General features: G+C 39.1%; 1 protein-coding gene across 1 annotated transcript in view; it reads right to left on the reverse strand.

The window, feature by feature from the left end:
• The window catches only part of egfra (epidermal growth factor receptor a (erythroblastic leukemia viral (v-erb-b) oncogene homolog, avian)), a 39,655-nt gene extending 19,892 nt beyond the window's left edge, over window positions 1-19,763 (reverse strand). Inside the window, exon 1 of the mRNA XM_077614767.1 lies at window positions 19,500-19,763. Within this exon, the coding sequence (XP_077470893.1) occupies window positions 19,500-19,572 (73 nt within the window). The 5' untranslated portion in view covers window positions 19,573-19,763. The remainder of the gene's footprint in view (window positions 1-19,499) is intronic.
• Window positions 19,764-21,848: the final 2,085 nt, after the last annotated feature.

Consider the following 21,848-nt stretch of genomic DNA (forward strand, 5'->3'; position numbering starts at 1 on the left):
TGTCATGGAAATTGCCGCATGGTTTTACTGTAAATCTACTGGACCGCATTCCTCAACAGGTTAGCGCTTGCATGCCTGAAGAGAAAAAAACATTAGGTCAGCAAATCTTCAGTGTAGCAAAGTACACTGCACTTTTTAATTCTATCATACTAGAAAAGGGATTAACCAAATAAAATAATCAACAATTTGAGGAGAAATTACTTGGTACGACAATGGCAAACATTTGGGATAATTTCAGACTTGAAGAAAGCTAATAGCAACGGAACAACAACAGCTAATCAACACTTGCTAATAAATCAACGTTAGCTACTTTGACAGCGCAAAAAAAGGATAGAAATGGCCACCGTTGCACGTTAGTGAACAATTTGAGTCAATTTATAATAAGAAACGTCATAACAGGTTAGCTAAATAACGGCTAGCCAATGCTATGTCAGGATAAAAATGGCCGCCATTGCACTTTAGTGAACAAACAGTCAATTTATAATAAGAAACTTCATAACGGGTTAGCTAACTAACAGCTAGCCAATGCTATGTCAGGATAAAAATGGCCGCCGTTGCACATTAGTGAACAAACAGTCAATTCCTAACAGTTTATCCAACGCTAAACTCAATCTCCAACACACTTTCTGAAATCCGCCCTTTTGTTGTCATGCGTGCAGCCTGTTTTATGCCATCTAAAATGTTTATCAAAATCACCGCACTGCACTTAATGAGCTAAATTAGGGCGCCACCATCTGCCGGCCGTCGTCTTCCCTCCCCTTCCTCATTAGTTGCTCCCTACGGCTTCCTCGCTGACGTGAACCTGGCCGACCGACAACGACAAGCGAAGGCGCACTAGCGAGCTTTAAATGAATTAGACGAGCCACGCGAGATACAATTAGCGCTGTAATCGTTCCTCCAGCCGACGCGTCATCCGAAAATGACGTGTACCGTGAACACGTGCACGTTGCGCAGCTGCCGTCTCCCGTTACGATGTTTCCCATTCACGACATAAGGCGAGGCCGGCCGGCTGACGTCAACCGACCGCCCTCGCCGTCAACCAGGTGAGTTATGCGATGAGGGAGGACGACAAGTAACAACAAGCAAAGTTGTAGCCCGGAGGGCCTGATTTCATAACGGGCCCTGCAGGTGGTAAATGGCCTGATAGCCCGGACCATAAAGTCACTTCCTTATTAGGCCGCGACGCACAAAACAAGGTCAGGCTAAATCAACACACAAGCTACCACAGGCTCGCTAACAGCTGCACAGTCTCATGAGTCCCAACGATTCTGCATTTATCAATTTGTTGAGTTGTAAATTATTTGAATTTACAATCTGGTCAAAGCGGGTTGGACATCTCGCATCGTCAATGGTAGCCAATGAGGTGCTAGTGAAAACTGTCGCTAGCAACCCGTTAGCTTTTAACTAAAACTTGGGTGGCGAACAAGTTAGATACAAAGAGCCAAAATATGAAATTAGTTAAAGAGACAAACCTTACAAACTTGGGTTTAACGTCAACTGGATTTCATGTAGATATAACATTTAGATATTTATTTTATTTTATTTTTTTATCGGATTCAAAGAACTGGGTCAGAAGCCCTAAATATTCAGTTTTTTTACAGATTTAAAACAATGTTTAGAGCTTTTAATTTATTTATTTTTTCATTTCAAAAGGTAAATTTTTTTTAATTATGTGCAATTTTACAGTGGAAAACAGAAAATATTTGTATATATTTATTTTTACATTTTACAAAAAAAATTCATCTAAAAACATGAAAAGGAAAAAAAATGGACTAAAAAAATTGCAATTTGGATTTTAAAAGCGGAAAATCAGGAAATATGATATACATCTATAATCTTCATTATAATTTGGTCCTAAAACAGAAAGTCAGCACTCATGATTTACTTTTTCGGGCCAATAGAAATTGTGCGGTGGGCCAGAGTTGGCCCACGTGCCGTAGTTTGGACACACCTGCTCTGGTCACAGGTTTGCTAGTGTTTACATGGGAACTAACGTTGGCAGTCAAGAGTGTTTGTTCAGATTATTATTTCTCCAGGCTGCAGGATCTGTGCGCATTTGTGTGTGTGCGTGTGTATGTGTGTATACTTGTATACACAAAAGAAATTGTATAAGGTCTTTTTATTTTTTGTACGGCCGGGTAAATAGAGGAGGTAAATACACTCAGTCCACCTAGCGACAGCCAGTACAAGAGTTGTTGTAAACATGACCTTTGCAAAGATAATAATCATTACAACTCATATTTCTCATGCCAGAGGCACAGGAAAATTAAATACAGATCACCATAAGTACATTATTAGAAGCATTATTGAGTGATTTAATAAATTGCACTTTTGGAAAAGTCCTGATGATTGTATGGAGAGAAAGTAGCTTTTTTTGTCTACGTTTTGTTGCCAAAATAAAGTTGTGGGGTTATTTGTTTCTATTTTTTATTATTATTTTGGGAGTTTTATGGAGTAGAATGATGTCAGGGCAAAAAAATGGTGGGTAAATGACGTTAAATGTTCTTTTTGGAATGCAAAATATGTTGGATTGACGCAATCATATTTTATTTTGAAGTAGGGGGAGCTGGTAAATATTAAGTAACCCTCAACCGGCCTTCCCAAATTTTTAAAAAGAAAAAAAACTGCACAGGCTTTGCGAGTAAAAAATTGTTATAATAAAAGCCATCTTGATCTTAAATCAAAAACACAAGAATAAGTGAATTGTGATAAGTGAAAGATTTAGCGCAAATGCTACAAGACGTGAAATGCTAAAGCACCCCAGGTGGGACATAAATACGGTACATGTTTTTTTTAAATTACAGCCGAGATGAAATGGTGTGCTTTGTAAGAAAACAATAAAAGTGCCACAAATTTAAACAAACGCTGACTTTTCTGGGACGCCAGCTAATAATCCATCAAAAACTCCTGCAACGGTTAGTTTTGGACATCCGATACGCGCTTAAATCACGGCGGGTTTTACGAGCGAGCCGCTTCCTCTTATTTGCTGGCTGCGATTGAATTACAGCGCATCTCGAGGGCGCTGATTGGATTGTCGGTAAACATATACATAATCATAGGAGGATGCTAACTGTCACTCTTGTTGATTTCCCGGTCAAAAAAAAAGGAAATTAGGCAAAGCGGTTTATGTAAGTCTTCAATCTTAGGACAAATCGTGTTGAGTTGTCTCGTTAAAGAATGAATCATTAAAGCAGTTCCATTCATACGCCTTGCTTCGGAGAGTATGTAAACAAATTAGATGTATAAGATGAATAGTCATGTCGGAAAAAGTGAGAATGTTAATGAAATTAGGATGTGACATATTTTAAAGTTCTGCTGAAAAGCAGCAAAGCGCATCTGATAAGTATTAAGTCATTGGCTGTCATTGACAAGGATAGACGTCCAATCCAATTTGAGTCCAAATACAGTAATCCCTCGAATATCGCGGCTTCACTACAATGTGTTTTTTTTTCTGGGGATTTTTTTTTTGTTAATTACATTTTTTTAGTTATAAATACGGCTTATATGCGAGAAATTACGGCATATGTTGATTAACATGAATATGAATATACAGTAATCCCTTGAATACCGCGGCTTCACTACATTGTGGATTTTTTGTAAAATATATATATATATTTTAAAGTTCATAAAAATGTGAAAATCCACGCCAAAATTTGTAAGTGGAAGCCACGCCCCTTTCCTCCCCTTGCTACAAGAACTCAGCACTAAAGTAAATTTAAAAATTTTGTAATAAGGATAAAAATGCATCTGTACTCGGAATCGGCAAATTCGATGAAATGACTGCTGCCAACCATCCCAGTCTAAATATATTGGACGTCTATCACCCTCAATGAAAGCCAATACGAAAACGCTTCAAATAATGAAATCCATTTAAACAACCTGATTTTTTTTTACCCGATTTTGATCTTCTGAAAATAACGTAATCAAATCGGGGACATCCATCGTCGCATGTCTTGTGGAAAAATACGAAAAAGTAATAATTGCCACTCAACGAAAGCCTTCTAAGAAACAACAGCCGGTATTTTGTTTAAGTGGAATAAAACTCCCGCCCACGGCCTTGAGGAAACATGGCGTGAGCATTTTTTAGGGTGAAGGCTATCGATATCCCACTCCTTTTAGAAGAGAAAATACATTCTTCATCTGAGGGAGGGCTGCAAAAAAGCGGAGGATTCAAAAGAAGTCCAAAAAAAAAAAAAAAAAGATACACGAGCCTCCTTTGACATGTCAGGAAGTTGCTCTTTGCGCTGGATCCGCTCCAGGCGGCTACCCTGTGATGCTGGACCAGATGGTAGCCCATTCTCGTCTCCGGGGGAAGAGGAGGACGGACGGAATCCAACATTATGTCCTACTGAGGACAGGAAGTGATGGAGGGGGGGGGGGGGGAAAAGTCGGAAAAACTATGGCGCTGTCAGGCATCCTCTGATTGTTTATGACTATTGTGTATTATTGAAGTAGCACGTCAGCAAGGTCGGCAAAAGAGAATCTCATTATTTATCGATTTTTTTTTACCTCTGATGTGCGTCGCCCTCACAGCTCTGGGGTCCTGGGTTCAAATCCAGGTTGGTTGGTGCAACGGTGTGGAATTTGCATGTTGCGTGGGGTTTTTTCCAGGTACTCTGGTTTCCTCCCACGTTCCAAAAGACAACCATGATAGGCTAATTGGACACTAAATTGCCCCTTGATGTGATTGGTTGTCCTTTGTCTGTTTGTGTCATGCAATTGGATGGCCACCAATTCAGGGTGTCCCTCGCCTCTGGGCTGGAAGTCAGCTGGGATAGGCTCCAGCACCCCCCGTGAGCCTTGTGAGGATAAAGCAGTTCAGCGAATTTAACTACAAATCATAAAAAGTGGGCAAAAATACGAAAACAGGGGAGACGCAAACCCACGTAAGGCAAACATGACCAAGACAGAAAAGCCTTCCAAGCCGACGCACACGGGGTTGAGCTTCACGGACGGGGGATGGTTAACGAGACAATTATGAACACTTGGGTGTGTCACATATGAAAAGGAGAACCAGAAAAGACAGAGCAGGTTAAAATAGGAAAAAACACCCAGACACAAAACTCCAACAAAATATGACAAAATTAAAAATAGCTACACACTCGAAAGTCAGCTGGGATAGGCTCCAGCACCCCCCACGACCCTAGTGAGGATAAAAGGGTTCAGAAAATGAATGAATGAATTTAACTATAAATAATAGAAAGTGGGCAAAAAACAAGCAAAAATACAAACTTAACCGGGAGGACAAAATCAGGGGAGACACACCCCCACGTAAGGAAAACATAAGCAAGACAGAAAAGCCTTCCAAGCTGACGCACACGAACACGGGGTTGAACTTCACAGACGGGGGATGGTTAACGAGGCAATTGTGAATACCTTGAGTGTGTCACATACGAAAAGGAGAACCAGAAAAGACAAGGAAAAAAACACCCAGACACAAAACATGACAAAATTAAAAATAATTAAACGGAGAGCAACAGGTTATAGTATAAGCATCTTTTAGTGTAGCATTTACCGTTTATTGAATAAATACAGCAAAGAAAAAAACATTAGGTTTGGCCCAAAGTCAGCTGGGATAGGCTCCAGCACCCCCACAAGCCTAGAGAGGATAAAGCAGTTCAAGAAATTTAACTAGAAATAATAAAAAGTGGGCAAAAAACCCCACGTAAGGCAAACATAAGCAAGACAGAAAACCCTTCCAAGCCGACACACACAGGGTTGAACTCCACAGACGGGGGATGGTTAACGAGGCAATTGTGAACATTTGGGTGTGTCACACACGAACCAGAAAAGACATAGCAGGTGATACAAGGAAAAAAACACCCAGTCACAAGACATGACAAAATTGAAACCTCTTTAACCTCAGTCTTCCCGTGTATAGCTCAAGTTTTTTACCTAGGTCTACAATGTCTTCTGTGTCTGTACTTGCTACTGTCTTTCTACTGCAACCAAGGGAATTTCCCCAACACAGGATGAAATAAAATTCTAATCTAATGAATTGCTTTCACTCATTCCGTGCTGACCAATTTGTCAAGATCCTTCAGTCCCAATTTTTCGATACGAAAATACAATGTTAATCAATTCTCTTTGTTCTAGTTGGGACTCGGCAATGGAATTTTCAACCAGCTGGAGAGTCTTTAGGGACTTTCTGGATCAACCCGTTAACTGAGTTACAATAATCCAGCCTGGAGGTCATAAAAGCCAGGACTCCTTCGTATAAAGGCATTACTGATTAAATCGGTAATATTATACCAGTGTCAAAGTCATAGTGTCCCACTATTTCGGGCATAGCTGGTCGGCTTTACAGAGTCTACAATTTAGTGGGATACAGGATTTGATTAGAGAGGTCCCAGATCCGGTCACGTGATAGGAAATGAGGACCGATCGCATTTTCAGAGGATTGGGCAAGAAAAGAATGTGGTTTTTCAAAAGACATTATAAATTTCTAGCACCACTCGCAAATTGAGCTTTTACTCTTCAAATCAACTGTAAAAAAAAAAAAGCTAAATAATTGCAACCCAAAAGTATTGACTGGAAGAACAATTAGCAGCGAAAGGCCCGGATATTTTCAACCGTCCATCGTATATTTTACGGGAAATACGACCAATCCATTTTAATCCAGGGCAAGTGAGTCAGGAGAGAAAGAAAACGTTGTATTCCACATGATTAATTCCCCAGTTAGTGAGTCACCGGATGCTCTTCTGTTGCTCATCAATTGAGCTTGCTACCTTAAAATATCGTCCAACAAGATGTAACTATGGATCCATCCAGTCAATGGCTGAGGACGACAAATACACCTTAAAATTAACACCCAAAATTCATTTATTGGGATTATGTATACACATCTGCGCTCAACTAGGCTGTGTACTTTATCATCAATCATATTAATCCCCCACAGGTCCATTACAGTAAACCCTCGAATATCGCAGTTAATGCAGAGCAGACATGGCCGCGACAATTGAAAAATTGCAAAGTAGGGTCACGCCTACTAAAAAAATAATTATTTTTTTTACTTTAGTGCAGAGTCCTAGTAGCAAGAGTGGCTTTGTGGATTTTCACATTTTTATGAACTTTAAAATAATATATATTTTTTTAAGTTCATAAAAATGTAAATATATTTTTTAAGTTCATAAAAATGTATGTACATTTTTTTAAGTTCATAAAACTGTATATATATTTTTTAAATTCATAAAAAATTATTTATATATATATATTTTAAGTTCATAAAAATGTAAATATATTTTTTTAAGTTCATAAAAATGTAAATATATATATTTTTTCAGTTCATAAAAAATTATATATATTTTTTTTAAGTTCATAAAAAATTATATGTTTTTTTAAGTTCATTAAAATATATATATATATTTTATAAGTTATTTTATAAGTTAATTATATAGATTTTATAAGTTAATAAAAATGTGAAAATCCACGCTGAAACTCATAAGCAGAAGCCACTCTTGCTACCAGGACTCAGCACTAGTAAAAAAAAAAAATAATAATAATTAATAGCAGAAAAAAATTGCGAAGTAGTGAATTCGCGATAATCGAGGGATTACTGTAGTCAGAGATGGCGACACCCCAAACAATCCCACTCGTGTGTTATTCAAAACTCCCACATCCCCCAACGGGGCCCCCCCATTTTCAAATTCCAATTACGCACGGACCGGTCTCCTGAAAAGAGGCAGCTTCCTCCCCAACATCCACACATTCTCCAGTCAAAACCCCCCTCCCCACCCCGTCCACCCCGTCCACCTTTCTCTGTTAAAACCATCCTCCTCTTCATTCCCACAGGAAGCCGCAGAGGAAGGCCGAGAAAGGGAGTGGGCGGCCAGCACGCTCCTGCGAACTCACTCCCCGACACCCCCATGAAAAAAAAAGACAAACAAACTCCCTCAAACTGTCACCGAGGCATGAACGATGGAGGAAAAATAACAACCGCGAGGCAAAACGGGAATGGTACTTTTCGCACACGGGATTCCGGCAGCTGTGATTTGGGAATCCCCCGATGGTTTGTTTTAAGCATTCCTGGTCGGGGGCCCAGGTTGGAGGACATGGACGCAAAAGAGGGACGGATAGCTCTTTGCTCCAGTGCAAGAAAGAAAAAAAAAGATAATCAGCCTATTGGACTGAAGAGGTTTCTTATTTTTAGCGCAAACTCTTTTTTTATCTGCCAGCAGTTCCGATCGCCGTCTAAGCTTGTCAACTTTGTCACATCAGGCCCGGTTTTTGCTACACGCAAAGCGGGTGAGCGCCCAGGGCGCAACTATTAGGGGGCGCACCAAAGCCATCCTTTAACAACTATATTACTGGTTGTCCAGAATTTTATCTCAAATTTCTAGGTCAAGTTAGTGCCGAAAAATGTCTGCTCTAGGGCGGGGTTTGCTGATGGGTATTAACTTGCCTCTAGTGTTAGTAAAGTGTTACTGCATCCAGTCTAAAATGGAACAGTAGAATTTTTTTATTGCTGTAACCAATTTTTTGTGATGACGTAGTTGATGATTTGAATTACAGAAGGCCGGAAAAGTAAAGTTTAAGGTTTAATCGAGCTCAGATTATTCTAATCATTTAAAATATTTTGTTATTATTTATTAAACGGGTCATTGATAGTTTCATGGTTGAATTGCCTGCATTTGGATAGCATGGGATGGATTTTTTGATTGACTTATGATTGACTTTCGATAGCTCGGAAGCCATATGTGGCTCACCAGTGAGTTGAAAATATGATGACAGAGCTGAGTCTCGAACGGTCCAATAGGAGCGTCACGCCGACACTGTGGCGTTGAGACTACCTCTAGCATCGCTAATTATATATACAGTCGTACCGCTACTTACAAAAGGAATTGGTTCCAAGACTTTTTTCGTAAGTAGAGGTGCACTTTATATGTAAATTCCGTAACTTGAACATTTCGTAAGTAGAGGTGCACTTTATATGACAATTTCGTAACTTGAAAATTTCGTAAGAAGAGGTGCACTTTATATGTAAATTTCGTAACCCGAAAATTTGGAACCGTATTTTTTGATTTGTCTCTTCTGCATGAATACTCTCATTGATACTCATTGATTAGCAACAGTATAACTGTGTTGTGAAAAGAATTCTGGGAATATTTGAACTTTAAAAGGGGTGAAATGACAAAAATAATGCACACATTTTCCTATATATTTACTTTAAAATTCTGACTGTGGCTCTCGAGGAAGAACATTTAAAAATATGAATTGTTTATGATTCTCTGTCAAAAAGGTTCCCGACCGACCCCTGTTCTAGAGGTTTGCCCAGCCAGACTGCATAATTAGCCAGGACCGTCTCTGGATTCCATAAAAGGAAAATTCCAGAGAAAAAGGCCCTTGGCAAGGTTGGACAGACGAGCCTTTACTCACCAATCGCAACCTCTGCTTTACACATCGGCGAACCGTTAAATCAACTGACGAGGTTTGGCTTCTGGGGGAATTTTTTTTTTTTTTTTGCCAGGCTTTTTGTTCTCGCCAAAAGTGTGAGTGCTTTCATTTGCATGAGCAAGCAAAAGGAGAGCGTTTTTAGAAAATGCTTTCCTGGTGACACATCAAACTGACATGTTTGAAATGCAGCAGCATGCCACTGCCACTGCCAAGACGAAGGGGCCCCGGGGCCCCCCTCTCTGTGAAAATGGACAAAGATTTTTTTCCGTCACGGCCGTGTGAAGAAGAGCGACGGAGGATTGACCATCGAGGCCGAGAGTTTAAAAAAAGAAAAGCCAAGCAATGTCCGTATTTTTTTGGACTCTGACTCGCACCGGAGTATAAAAAATACAAAATTCCCAATGAAAAAAAAAAATCTAAATATATACAATATCATTTTTATCAGAAACTACATGTAAAAAGAGAATTCTTAGTTTTTACACACATCAGGTCCCAATTAGCCTAAATATCAAAGAGAAAATAAAAATGCATGCCTTGCAAGAGTTTGGGTCTTCGGTCAAAAATAAGTAAAATCACATGACAATGTATGCGTTTTTTGTCATTTCATCCCTTTTAAAGTCCAAAAAGTCCCGGAATTCTCTTGACAACATTGTTACACTGTTGCTAATCAACGAGTATCAATGACTATCAATGAATAGGAATGACTATCAATGACCATCAATAAATAATAAATATCAATGACCATCAATGACCATCAAGGACCATCAAGGACCATCAAAGACCATCAAGGACCGTCAAGGACCGTCAAGGACCGTCAAGGACCATCAAGGACCATCAAGGACCATCAATGACCATCAATGACCATCAATAAATAATATCAATAAATAATATCAATAAATATCAATGACCATCAATGACCATCAATAAATATCAATGACCGTCAATAAATAATGACCATCAATGAGAGAATGCGCAGAAGGCACTAATTTAAAAAAATATATAGCTCCTATTGGTGCGTTTAGGACTCAGCTTTGTCATATCTTCAACTCACAGGTGAGCCGTATGTAACCATCAAAAGAGCCACATACGGCTCCCACGCCATAGGTTTCCTACCCCTGCTCTAAGCCAAAGTAATACTAAAAAGGCAACAGTAGACCATATAAGCATTTTTCATTCATTTTCTGAAGTGCATTTCCTCATTTCAAATTTCCACACGCCAAACAATGCTAGCCACATTTTGTTTGGTCAACCATTTGGAGCAGTGGGGGTCTTCATCCGCCCCCCGACGCGCCCAAACAAAAGCACATCACCGTTGTCAAAGCCCAACCAAACAACACAAGAGATAGTTTAAGATAACTGAGGGGGCCGGTTGTTCCAAGGCCGCCCCCTCACGCCGGCGAGGGGGGTCTTTTACTGTAGCACTTCATATCAGTCATCGCGGGTACCAGACAAGAGACGTTTGCTTTTGCATTATCAACCATATTACTCAAGTATACCAACAAATTAGACGTCAGCATTCAAAATCACCCTTAAAAATGTGATGACGGGATTTGCGTTGCGGGTTACGAGTACCGCAGGAGACGTTTTCAAGCCACATAGCGATTTTGCATGAAGCAGTTTGTTGCGGTCATTAAAGGACGCAGAGTCGTGACATCGTTGGTTCGGAAGAGTTTGCTTTAGGAGTCCAGCAGCTGTAAGTAAATGGGAGCCATGTGCGTATTATGTCGTAAGAGGGTTAGCTCAACTATTTATGATGCGAAACCCCGCTCCCCCCTGCCGGTCTTTGGGTTTAATCAGAAAAGCATGTGGTCATGGAGATGTTGCACCACCAGAAAATTCATTTAGAGTGCAATGAACCATTGAGGTTTCGACCTAAAAGACGATTAAGGAAGCTACGGCATGACGTCGTTTGAATGCGGTACATTTTAAAGGCAATATTTAAGAATAGAAGGGACTTGTCTCAAAATAGCACTTTTCGAATGCTGATGAAACAATGTTGATTTTATAACGTAGCAGACGTGATGACATCTTGTTTTCTTCCCCCGCAACAGCCAGTCAAATTATACCGCCGGCAGCCCCTATCATTGTAATTCAAAACCCAAGAAATGATACTTCGCAAGAACATGACAAGATAATTTGTTGGTGTGTTTTTTTTTCCCCTCACGTCAGCGACAAAGCGTTAGCCTGAATGAAAAGTGCTGTCCGTTCCACAAGCCGTCCTCAATTAAACTGTCCATCTTCAATTGGTAGACAAAACCTGCATTCACTGTGCAATAGTTTGCACACCCCTGCTCTCAGTCAAAATGCTTATGAATTACTGTTTTCATATTTCAGTGGAGGACCAAAGCTACACCATTTTTGAAATAAGGATAAAGAAAAAAACTTTTGGTTGTACAGTAATACTTTGAGATACAAGCTATAAAAAAAAAAAATCGTAAGCAGAAGTGTACTTTATATGTAAATTATTTTATTCGTTTTACAGTCCTCACACGACTACCAAGTAAACCCTTTAAAATTGGTCAAAGTGTCCCAATTTTTATGAAAGATTTGAGGAAACACAAAAATGAGAGAAATTTATAAGTAAATTATTTATTAATGTCTTAGAATAAATAAAACATGAAAATGTGGCCTATGCTGCGGAAATATCTCGCTCCGCGGCCGTTATAGGTGTAATACTCGTCTTTGTCCGACGGATGGCGACAAAAGCTGGTTCTACCAGGGCTGAAAGACGTCCACTTTGTAGTACATTTTAGACTTTTACGTGTGCCCTGTATGTGTGTGTGAAAATATGTGCCAGGTTGTATTTGTAGTTTTTAATTGCTTAATAAAGGGAATTCAAAATAAAATAACGGATAAGGAAATGCAATTACATTTTGGGGGATTTCGTAACTTGGATCTTTTTCGTATCTCGAGTCACTTATTTGCATATAAAAAAAATCGTAACCTCAAACTTTCGTATTTAGAGGCATTCGTAAGTAGGATTTTTACTCAAATGATTGTCAAATTCTGAATTTTAAAGTCCCAGAAAATAGCCCGGACATATACGCTGTATTTTTAAGGACGTGGGGGGGCTGTAGGACCGAGTTCCAAAAAAAAAAGAACCCTTTGTGTGATTAAGGCTGTCAAAGAAACTGGGATGCCTTTCTCTTTAGTGTTGACACAGGGTTGTAAAGTCATGTCTACATGGCAAGTTAAGGTCACGCAAAAGACAGATAAGTCAGTGTCAAAAAACCACAACAAAGTCCTGAATAAAGCTTTTTGTCTCCGTCTTGGGGTGGGGCTGCCTCCTCTGCAGGGACGCGTTTTGTCTGGACTACTTTTGAGGAATTTGGGTACATTTTTTAGAGCGATTGAGAAGATGAGGATTTTGAAGACCTTCAGGAAAAATGTACAAAAACTCATTTGCATTCAGGAAGACGGTGGACGACTAAATTGACTACAATACCAACTGCTTGTTAGGACCTTTCTTTTACGGGCATGCGGGCCACACAGGAAGAGGGGTGCTGTTTCAGAGATCAGCTGCTTCTGGTTTCGGAGATGTCTGCCGGCCCATTGTTCTTCACGCCGTCGGAGATGGTGTCGTAGATTAAGATAAAAAGGGAAATGGTCATGCTAACAGTGGACCACAGATTGTGGACTCTAGTGGGAACTTTGTCTTCAATTTTTTGCCTTCACTTTAAGAATGGAGGTTAAAAACAGATAGAGACTTTAACCATTGGCAGATTAGGAGCTAAATCAGTTCTTCAAAAAGGGCCTTAAAAGTGGAGTTTGCCGTTTTAAAGCTTCTCCACGCTAAAGAGCAGATGAGCCAAAAATAAATCCAACTGGGTTATTCTTAATATAGCCATGAAAGGTGTCCCAGATCCAATCAGGTGATCGGAAATCAGCGCCGATAATGTCATTTTCAAAGGACCGGAATCAGGTGGGGGAAAAAAAGATTGGGTTTTAAAATGTATTTGAGCAGGAACTCATTAGCTGCCAATCCATTTTGAGTGGGAGGGCGATCGAATCATTTACCGTATTTTCTCGCATATTAGCCGCCTCCGCGTATAAGCCGTACCCTTAAAAATGGCCTTAAAATGGTTGAATTTTACAATTTCTCGCGTATAAGCCGCCCCTGATTCACAGTTTTCAGCTCCATATTCATGGTTTTAATAGGGAGTACAAATGTGTTACTTTGAAGAGAAAATATTTTAAAAAATCTTCGCAATGAGATACTTTATAAATCGATTCCTTGATTGCATATTCCTAAAGGGTATTGCCTGGAAGTAGACAAATTCAAAAAGGAAGTCATGTGATCAGTACAACCAGGAAGTGTCTGTAGCGGTCTAGTTTGTAGTCCCTAGGTAAGATGACGGCGCCCTGAGCGAGCAATAACAGGCACAAGTAAGTGAGTTTTTTCACATTTTATGCAAGATACGGTTTATTTTTTTCTTTAATTTCATTCATAGACGTCAAAATAAATTTCGTTTTGCGTTTTATCTGTTTATCTTTTCTCTATTTTGAAATAAATGACCATATCGGCCGCATTGTCTTGCGTTTTGGCATTTCGTCTTGGTCACCTTGCAGTTTTGTGGATGTCAAGACTAATTTGTGCGCATATAAGCCGTACCCTCGATTCAGTCATCATTTTTTTTAGCGACAAATACAGAGTATATGTAAGAAAACGGAGAAAATCACACTCAATTCAAACCAAGCGTAACTTGTGAGAACCAAGACAAGAGGCCATTTTCTGCTCTTTTCAGCGTCACACAACACCTGATGAGTTAAGAAGATAACTTTTTTTTTTCCATTTTGAACCCCGTCCTTTCCACTGGGACCATGCTGGGAATAGTGGAAAGACCATAAAGCAGAGCAGTTAGCTTTTGTTGCTACCGCGTACAAACAAAAGAGTGAAAATCTGTTCAATGAGTAACTACGTCTTACTCCATGTATACACAAAGTAAAAGAGGCCTGGTTTCTTTTGGGGTGTGTTTGGACTGCAAGGCAAGCTGATATGCTCAACCGCAACAGTGGAAGTGTTTTATCTATGCAAATGGGACTTTGATATCTCCTTGCTGGCTTTCCGTAAATAGTAGCTGTCCCTCCAATGGCCTCAAGTGGCCCAATTAATCAAGACAAATAGATCTGTCTCAAGTAGGAAGCTCGCGTTTCCTATGAGGGGATAAAAATAATAAGACAGGATTTAAAAAAATGACAAAGTTAAATCTTCACGTATTGATTGCATGTGAGACTACAGTTCCTTTCACAGATTTTTTGTTGGACATTAACACATTGTAGAAGTAAAGTTTAGACAGAAAATAAGAAAATACACTTATATTAAACATTGGTTAGCATTAGCGTGGCTTCATTGAGGCAAATAGTTGTACTAAGCACTTTAGCCTGCTATTAGCAAAGAGCTAATTAAAAGAATAAATTCATCTGAATGAAGATTCTTTCTTTTTGGTGATTTACAAAGTACAATTAAATGAATAAACAGCATAGACGTGACAATATTTGGCAATTTAATGTACTAAATTTGTATCTTTTTTTAATTAGACCGATCAATTTAAAAGTGGGTTATTTCGACTCAGATGCATATTCAATTCCGCCTGCCTCTTTTAGCACGTTAGCACGTAGGCCTCAGCTCTGGGGTCCTGGGTTCAAATCCAGTTCGGTCCACCTGTGTGGGGTTTGCATGTTCTCCCGGGGCCTGCGTGGGTTTTCTCCAGGTACTCCGGTTTCCTCCCACATTCCAAAAACATCCACGACAGGCCGATGGGACACTCTAAATTGCCCCTAGCTACGAGTGATTGGTTGTCCATCTCCTTGTGCCCTGCAATTGGCTGGCCACCAATTCTTTCAGGTTTCTGAACCTGGCTTGTTTTTTAAAGAGAAATAACAGAGCGTTTCTCATTGGCTCGGAGCAAAAAGCACATTTTCAACGTCTATAACATATGGGCGTCTGGCAAGTTCATCATGAGAAGCGGCGGTGGCGCGCCAAGGACGGCTGCTTTCTCAGATTACACGAGATCGCGACCTTTATTTGATGAAGGAAATCCATCTTTTTCCCAGAGAGAGTGCTTAAATGATAAGCGAAAGCCTGCTTTTTCATCCTGGGGAGATTTGTGAGTGATTAATAAAAATTTATGGGGGGGTTTGGTATCACTGCACTGAACTAAACTTTTGACAGGATTTTTTTAAACAGTGTTACCTCTACTTACAAAATGAATTGGTTCCAGAACGTTTTTCGCAACTTGAATATTTCGTAAGTAGAACAGTACTTTATATGTAAATTTCATTACTGAACTTTTGCCAGGAAATTTTTATACAGTCGTACCTCTACTTACAAAATTAATTGGTTCCAGAACGTTTTTCGCAACTTGAATATTTCGTAAGTAGGTGTACTTTATATGTAAATTCCGTAATTCGTTCCACGGTCCTCAAAATCAAAACTTTTAAAATTATCAGCGTCCCAATTTTGTATAAAATACAAAATAAGTAAATCAGGCTGCAATAATGTTACCAGGTCAATTTCAAAATAAAATAATGTATACAATTTTTTTTTTTTTTTTTTACATTTAGAGGGATTTTGTAACCTTAAAATTTAGTAGCTAGAGGCATTTGTAAGTCGAGGTATGACTATATTTAGTAGTTTGGTCAAATAAAACTGGCGTAAAAAACTACGAAAGATTGGTAGTATTTAGCAACTGTGTTATATGATTGGACGCCGATTCCTTTGCCTGGTCAAATCTCACTTTGATAAACACTTTCTCCCATCTTCAATTTAATAGATAAGAGAACCCCCAGGCAGTCAGAAATAGAAGAATTCAAAAAACAATGACAAACATCTTGATAAAAATGAGTTTTTTTAATCCTGTGCCAGAGAAACCTGGTTTCTAGGGATTAAGGATTTAGCAGAACACGGTCGTCAGATTAGTTTTATCTTTGACAGACTCTCAGCAGGTTCACCTCACGCTTCTACTTTTGCGAGACCGTAAAAGACAGGTTTTTATAGTCGGGACTGCCTAGCTTAGCCTCGCGTCATCTGGGAAATAACCGGCGCAGTTAAAACTCGCCGTGACGCCGCGGGTTGCTGACAGGCGTGCCGCAAATGATGGCGGTTCATTCATGCGAAGAGACGGATGGGGTTCTAGAGCGTGGTTTTTCAGTTTCTCTACACCTAACAAGCTAGTACTGAGCCAAGTCCTACTATCACAAATTTAATGCTTGAATCTCATCATAGAGTTTGAAAAAAAAACTATTTTCTAGATGAAGACAATTGAATTTTTCAGAAAAAAAATGAATTTTTGTTGCATTAGACCATCTGTGTCAAAGTGGCGGCCCGGGGGCCAAATCTGGCCCGCCGCATCATTTTGTGTGGCCCGGGAAAGTAAATGATGAGTGCCGACGTTCTGTTTTAGGATCAAATTAAAATGAAGAGTATAGATGTATATTAAATTTCCTGATTTTCCCCATTTTAAATCAATCATTGTAATTTTTCAATCCATTTTTTCTGTGTTTTTAGTTCAAAAATCATTTTGTAAAATCTAAAAATATTTTTTTTTAAAGCTAAAATAAACATTGTTTTAGATCTATAAAAAACTGAATATTGAGGGATTTTAATCCAGTTCTTTCAATCCATTTATTAAAAAATATATCTAAATATTATATCTAAAATGGTCCGGCCCACGTGAAATCAAGTTGACGTTAAAGCGGCCCGCGAACCAACCCGAGTCTGACACCCTTGCATTAGACTAATATACATATATATAGATAGGTAACACGCTTTTTCATTTATTTATTTCCTTATTTATTATCAATTTTGTTAGGTCTACAATATCTTCTGTGTCTGTGTTCTCACCTTCTTGCTACTGGAACAATTGAATTTCCTGAGTACGGGATGAATAAAGTTTAATTTAATTTAATCTAATCAACATTTATGGGAGCTTTAGCGATTCACGCTAAAGCTTACTGCGGACATGCCAAATTCATAAGAGCCAAACTAAGGAAATCGACCGAGGGGAGGGATCAAAACGTTTATTGTTGTGCGATCTACCAATGGTTCCTTGGAAAAAGACATAATGTGCACCCCAATGAAATTTTGAACGAATGAAAAATCCTACTTTCCGCCAAATCATTTCCAGTAATAATTCTGACTTTCACGAACAGGGAAATTGGATTCCAAGTGTATTTTTTGCATTATTTTACAAAGAAAATGACTACAAATTGGGACTCATTCAAGTCCAATCTATAGAATTCACTAAATCACAGCATGAGGTGATAGTTGGACTGCAAATTCTGGAAAGAAGTGGAACTGTTTCCACTGAGTCTCCTTCTAGTTGAGCAGCAAGCGCAATTTAGATGCCAGAAAAAATTCCGTCTGACATCTTGTTGCAATAACGTCTTTTGGGGAAAATCTTAACAAAGCACATTAAACCATCTGCTTGGTGCTAAAACTAGGCCACCTAGCATCTATTTTAAAATAGAAATTAGGCCAGATTGGACTTTTGTTACAGTACAAAAAAATAATCAACTCGATATTAATAATCAAAAATACTTATTTTTCGAGATCCTGTGGATACCATATAAAATAAAACCCTCATTTTTTTATGACCACTTTCAGTGCCACTAAAATGTCCAATTGTGAAAGCCAATCATCACTTGGCTGCGAATTAAAATGGGTTTAAAACTAGTAAAAATCCAATCCATGTTAAACTGATTGGACTCCTACCGCAGTCAATGGCAGCCAAAGAGTTAGGAAGGAAAATTGGAAAATATCAACAACAATAGACAACATATTTCTGGTGACGTGTACTACGACAACAATAACCGCGTGTTGATATTTTACCATCAAATATCAGTCCTACGTAATGTAATGGTGGTTTTCCCCCTGCTGTTAAGATAAAAAGTTCAGACTTGGAGTATTTATTTTCAAGTACAACTTCTTCTTGACTACCATGCACATTGAACTTAAAAAAAGTACACTGTATACATAAAAACAGTACAAGCAGCGCATGATTCACGCTAATAGGAACTTGTCATTAGGAAGTACGGTAATAGTTCTGGTCACTTTCTCTCCTGACATCTGGCCTTTAGAGAAGCAACTGAGTCACTCAACAAATAAAAATGCTGGAAAAAAAATAATAAAAATCAAGCAGTGACTGTCGTGATTCTGTGGAATGGATTATTCTGGTTCACACTTATTCCGGTTTTACGGTGAAGGGGAACAACCTAGGTAGATAGAATAGGCGTAACAATAATTCAACAACTAATTGATTCCTCAAATTTAAAAATCCTGTTCATCTAAAAACTAGCTTAAGAGATCAATCCTTTACAGATGTTGTTTAGCACAAAATAGTCCATTTTTTTGTCATTTCACCGTAGAAATTTCTGTTATCTACTAGAAAGAATACGGATTGTCATCTATTTTTATTTTTGTAAGGATAAATCACAAACTACATTTCTATGTATGCAATTATTATTTTTTTAAATTGAAAGAAAGGTTTGCAGGTTTGAATAAAGTTTTTGGTTTTTAAACTGCAAATGCCACCTTTTAAAGGAGATTTTTGGAACACTTCCTGGACTGAACCACTTACAAGTGTACCTATAACCAAGTGATAAGTCTCCATAGTTATGGAAAAAGGGAATAATTGGACGGAATAGCAAAAGTGTGTTGTAGTTTTGTTTGTCCATTGTGTTCGCAATTAGGCCAAACAGAGTAAGTGAATTCAAAACAAACCCAATAAGAAAACAATTGGTCAATGCGGTCAATTTCAAAAAATGCACTTGGTACTCCTTCGGCCAGATGTTAAACTCGCTGGCTGCCATTGACGGCGGGAAGGGGCCAAACCATTTGACTTTGGAGGCGGGGGGGGGGGGTCGCATTCAAGGCCAGTCATCCCCATTGACGACTATCCTTGTCAACAGTAAGCAATGAGTTAAAGCGACATTAGAGACAAGAGTTGTGACGCTAATTCCAGATTTACCGGCTGGACCCGAGCTTTAACGAAACTCCCAAGAAACTTTTCCCCACCGCCACCGACATTGGACTTTCTCAGGGCTGACATTTCCCAGCCGGTCCCGCGTCCTGAACCCACCCTCCTCCCCCTAAAACACACACATACCTTTTTTTTCGGCCATTAGCGTAGAGCAGAGTAGTGAGGTGACGACGAGCCACTCCAGAAGTCGGCTAGCCATCGTCTTTTATTGGGAAAGTGCCATTTCCCGCACCGAACACAAGTAGTAAAAGTCACTCGGCGGCGTCCGACGTCCACTGAAGACTGACTTCTTTTCTTTCCTCCGGTGGGAGAGACTCTCCGGCAACTTTGACAGCTCCTCCTCTCAAGCGCTCTCCAAGCAGTTTGGGCGCGAGAGGAGGAGGAGGACGACGACTACGGATGACGTCACAAACAAGCAGGTACACTCGCACGCATGCGCATTAGCGACGGACATCGGCGTAATGAAAACGTTTTTATTTTTTTATTTTTATTTTTAAAACATTTTTATTTTAATTATTTTTGTTTTTAAAACATTTTTATTTTTATTTTTTTTAAAACGCTTTTATTTTATTTATTTTTAAAACTTTTTTATTTTATGTATTTTTATTTTTTACTTCAGAGGCCAGGTTGCGTTTTCTTTTCAAATCAGATTTTTACCATTATTAATTATAATGTTATCGTGCCTTCCATATTGACAATTAATACCCGACATCAACCCCCATCCAAACTGTGACAACCCACAGTTTTAAACTACCAGCTAGCAAGCTAGTATGTAGCTAGTATGTCCTCGTTCTTTTTAATGATGAAAATGTCATAACTATATACCGCATTTTAAAAGAATGGGACCTTGAAATTTGGAAACTGACCCTAAAAAAAGTACTTACAGCTTAGAGGTATAGCGAGTCTGACAACCAACCCATGGGACAATGAACCCCACTCTACCCTACACTGCAAACTGTTGGGAAAAAACATGCTTTTACACCGAAAAGTCACAACCTTTCTCAATGAAACATATTTGAAGTGACATGTCTGGGAGGTTCTTATTAGGCCGTCCAGTGAGGCGAAAAGTTATATTGTGCGTCTAGTGTTGTATTAGGCTAGGCCAGGGGCCGGGGGACTTGAACCTTTCGGTTCTGCATGACGGAGTCCAGATGGGTCGGCAACATCATTGTTTTTTAGGGAATGTTGCATGGAAAAATACTGACATCTTCGCCTTTGCCTTCATGAACATCATCCAGGTCACCATAGAAGGTATAAATGTATGTGTTGTTTGAATTTGACATGTGCTACATATAGTATTTATATAAAATGAAATAAAGCACTGTTATGAATCAAGATAAAATGTCATACGTAGTCAGTTTGTCAGTTCAAGCTCTCCTGGCATGGCAATTTTGTTAACTCTTTGACTTTTGGCTTGCATTTCTTCTAAGGAAAAAAATGTGATTGTCCCAATTTGGACATGTTTGAGTACATTATGTAAATATCATGTCAAATTGAAAGCTACCCAATCTAGAAACCACTAACTACCATCAATGTGGCGCCTGAAGTTTCAGAGTTCCCAAGACGAGTGCCAGATTCTTACGGTAATAGCTGTCCTATTCCAGTCCAAAAAGTAGAATAACCACACAAGATGACGATCAAACGACGGACCGTCAAGCGGACCATGAACGCAGCCTGACATCTTTATAGTGCGAAAAATCCAGTTTCCTTTTTCTGTCTTTTAGGATGTTCCAACGTAGTTGGGATCAGGTTCCAGTGTTCTGAGGCCTTCAGGGGTTGACGTGCCAGGCAGGCAATGGCTTGGAGGCAAAAATACTCCGGGAAACACCGCCACCCTGTGGAAACCTTTGAAGTTGCAGGATGTTGTGACTCCAGCCAGACCGTAAAGAGCAAGAATACTACTAGTAAATGTTGTTTTTAAAGCCCTATAAATCACAAAGACACACAGCATTTGAACAATTGAGGTTTTTTATTGACGTTTCATCCAAATTTGGTGAATTAATAAAGTAAAAAATTAAAGGAGGCTGACCTCCTCAGTCAAAATAGATTGGACGTCTGTTCGCCTACATATTATACAAAATTAAATATAATACATTTGGAAACCTGATCTTTTTCACCCGATTCCGATCTATAAAAAACGACGTGATCGGGCCGATTTTCGATCACGTGATCGAATCGAGGCCATCCCTCCTATATTGAGTCAACAATACCCAAACACACCCAATAGTTAATGATGTAGTCACATTACAATATTCTTCATGTAAATATTTATTACTATTAAATACAGAATAAGAAGATAAAGGCAATTTGGCTACTCTGTGTTTTTTTCCTTCCACCCATAAATAGAAAACACTACAAATTGTTGTTTATTCATCGACTCACCTGCGCGTGCTCTAATTCTGCCTGGCAACGAGAGGCGGGGCCAGCGTGTGACGTCACACGGCTACATTGTGCTGGTCTACTTACTGTACATTC

The sequence above is a fragment of the Stigmatopora argus genome, chromosome 12 (assembly GCF_051989625.1).
Source record: "Stigmatopora argus isolate UIUO_Sarg chromosome 12, RoL_Sarg_1.0, whole genome shotgun sequence".
Taxonomy (NCBI): domain Eukaryota; kingdom Metazoa; phylum Chordata; class Actinopteri; order Syngnathiformes; family Syngnathidae; genus Stigmatopora; species Stigmatopora argus.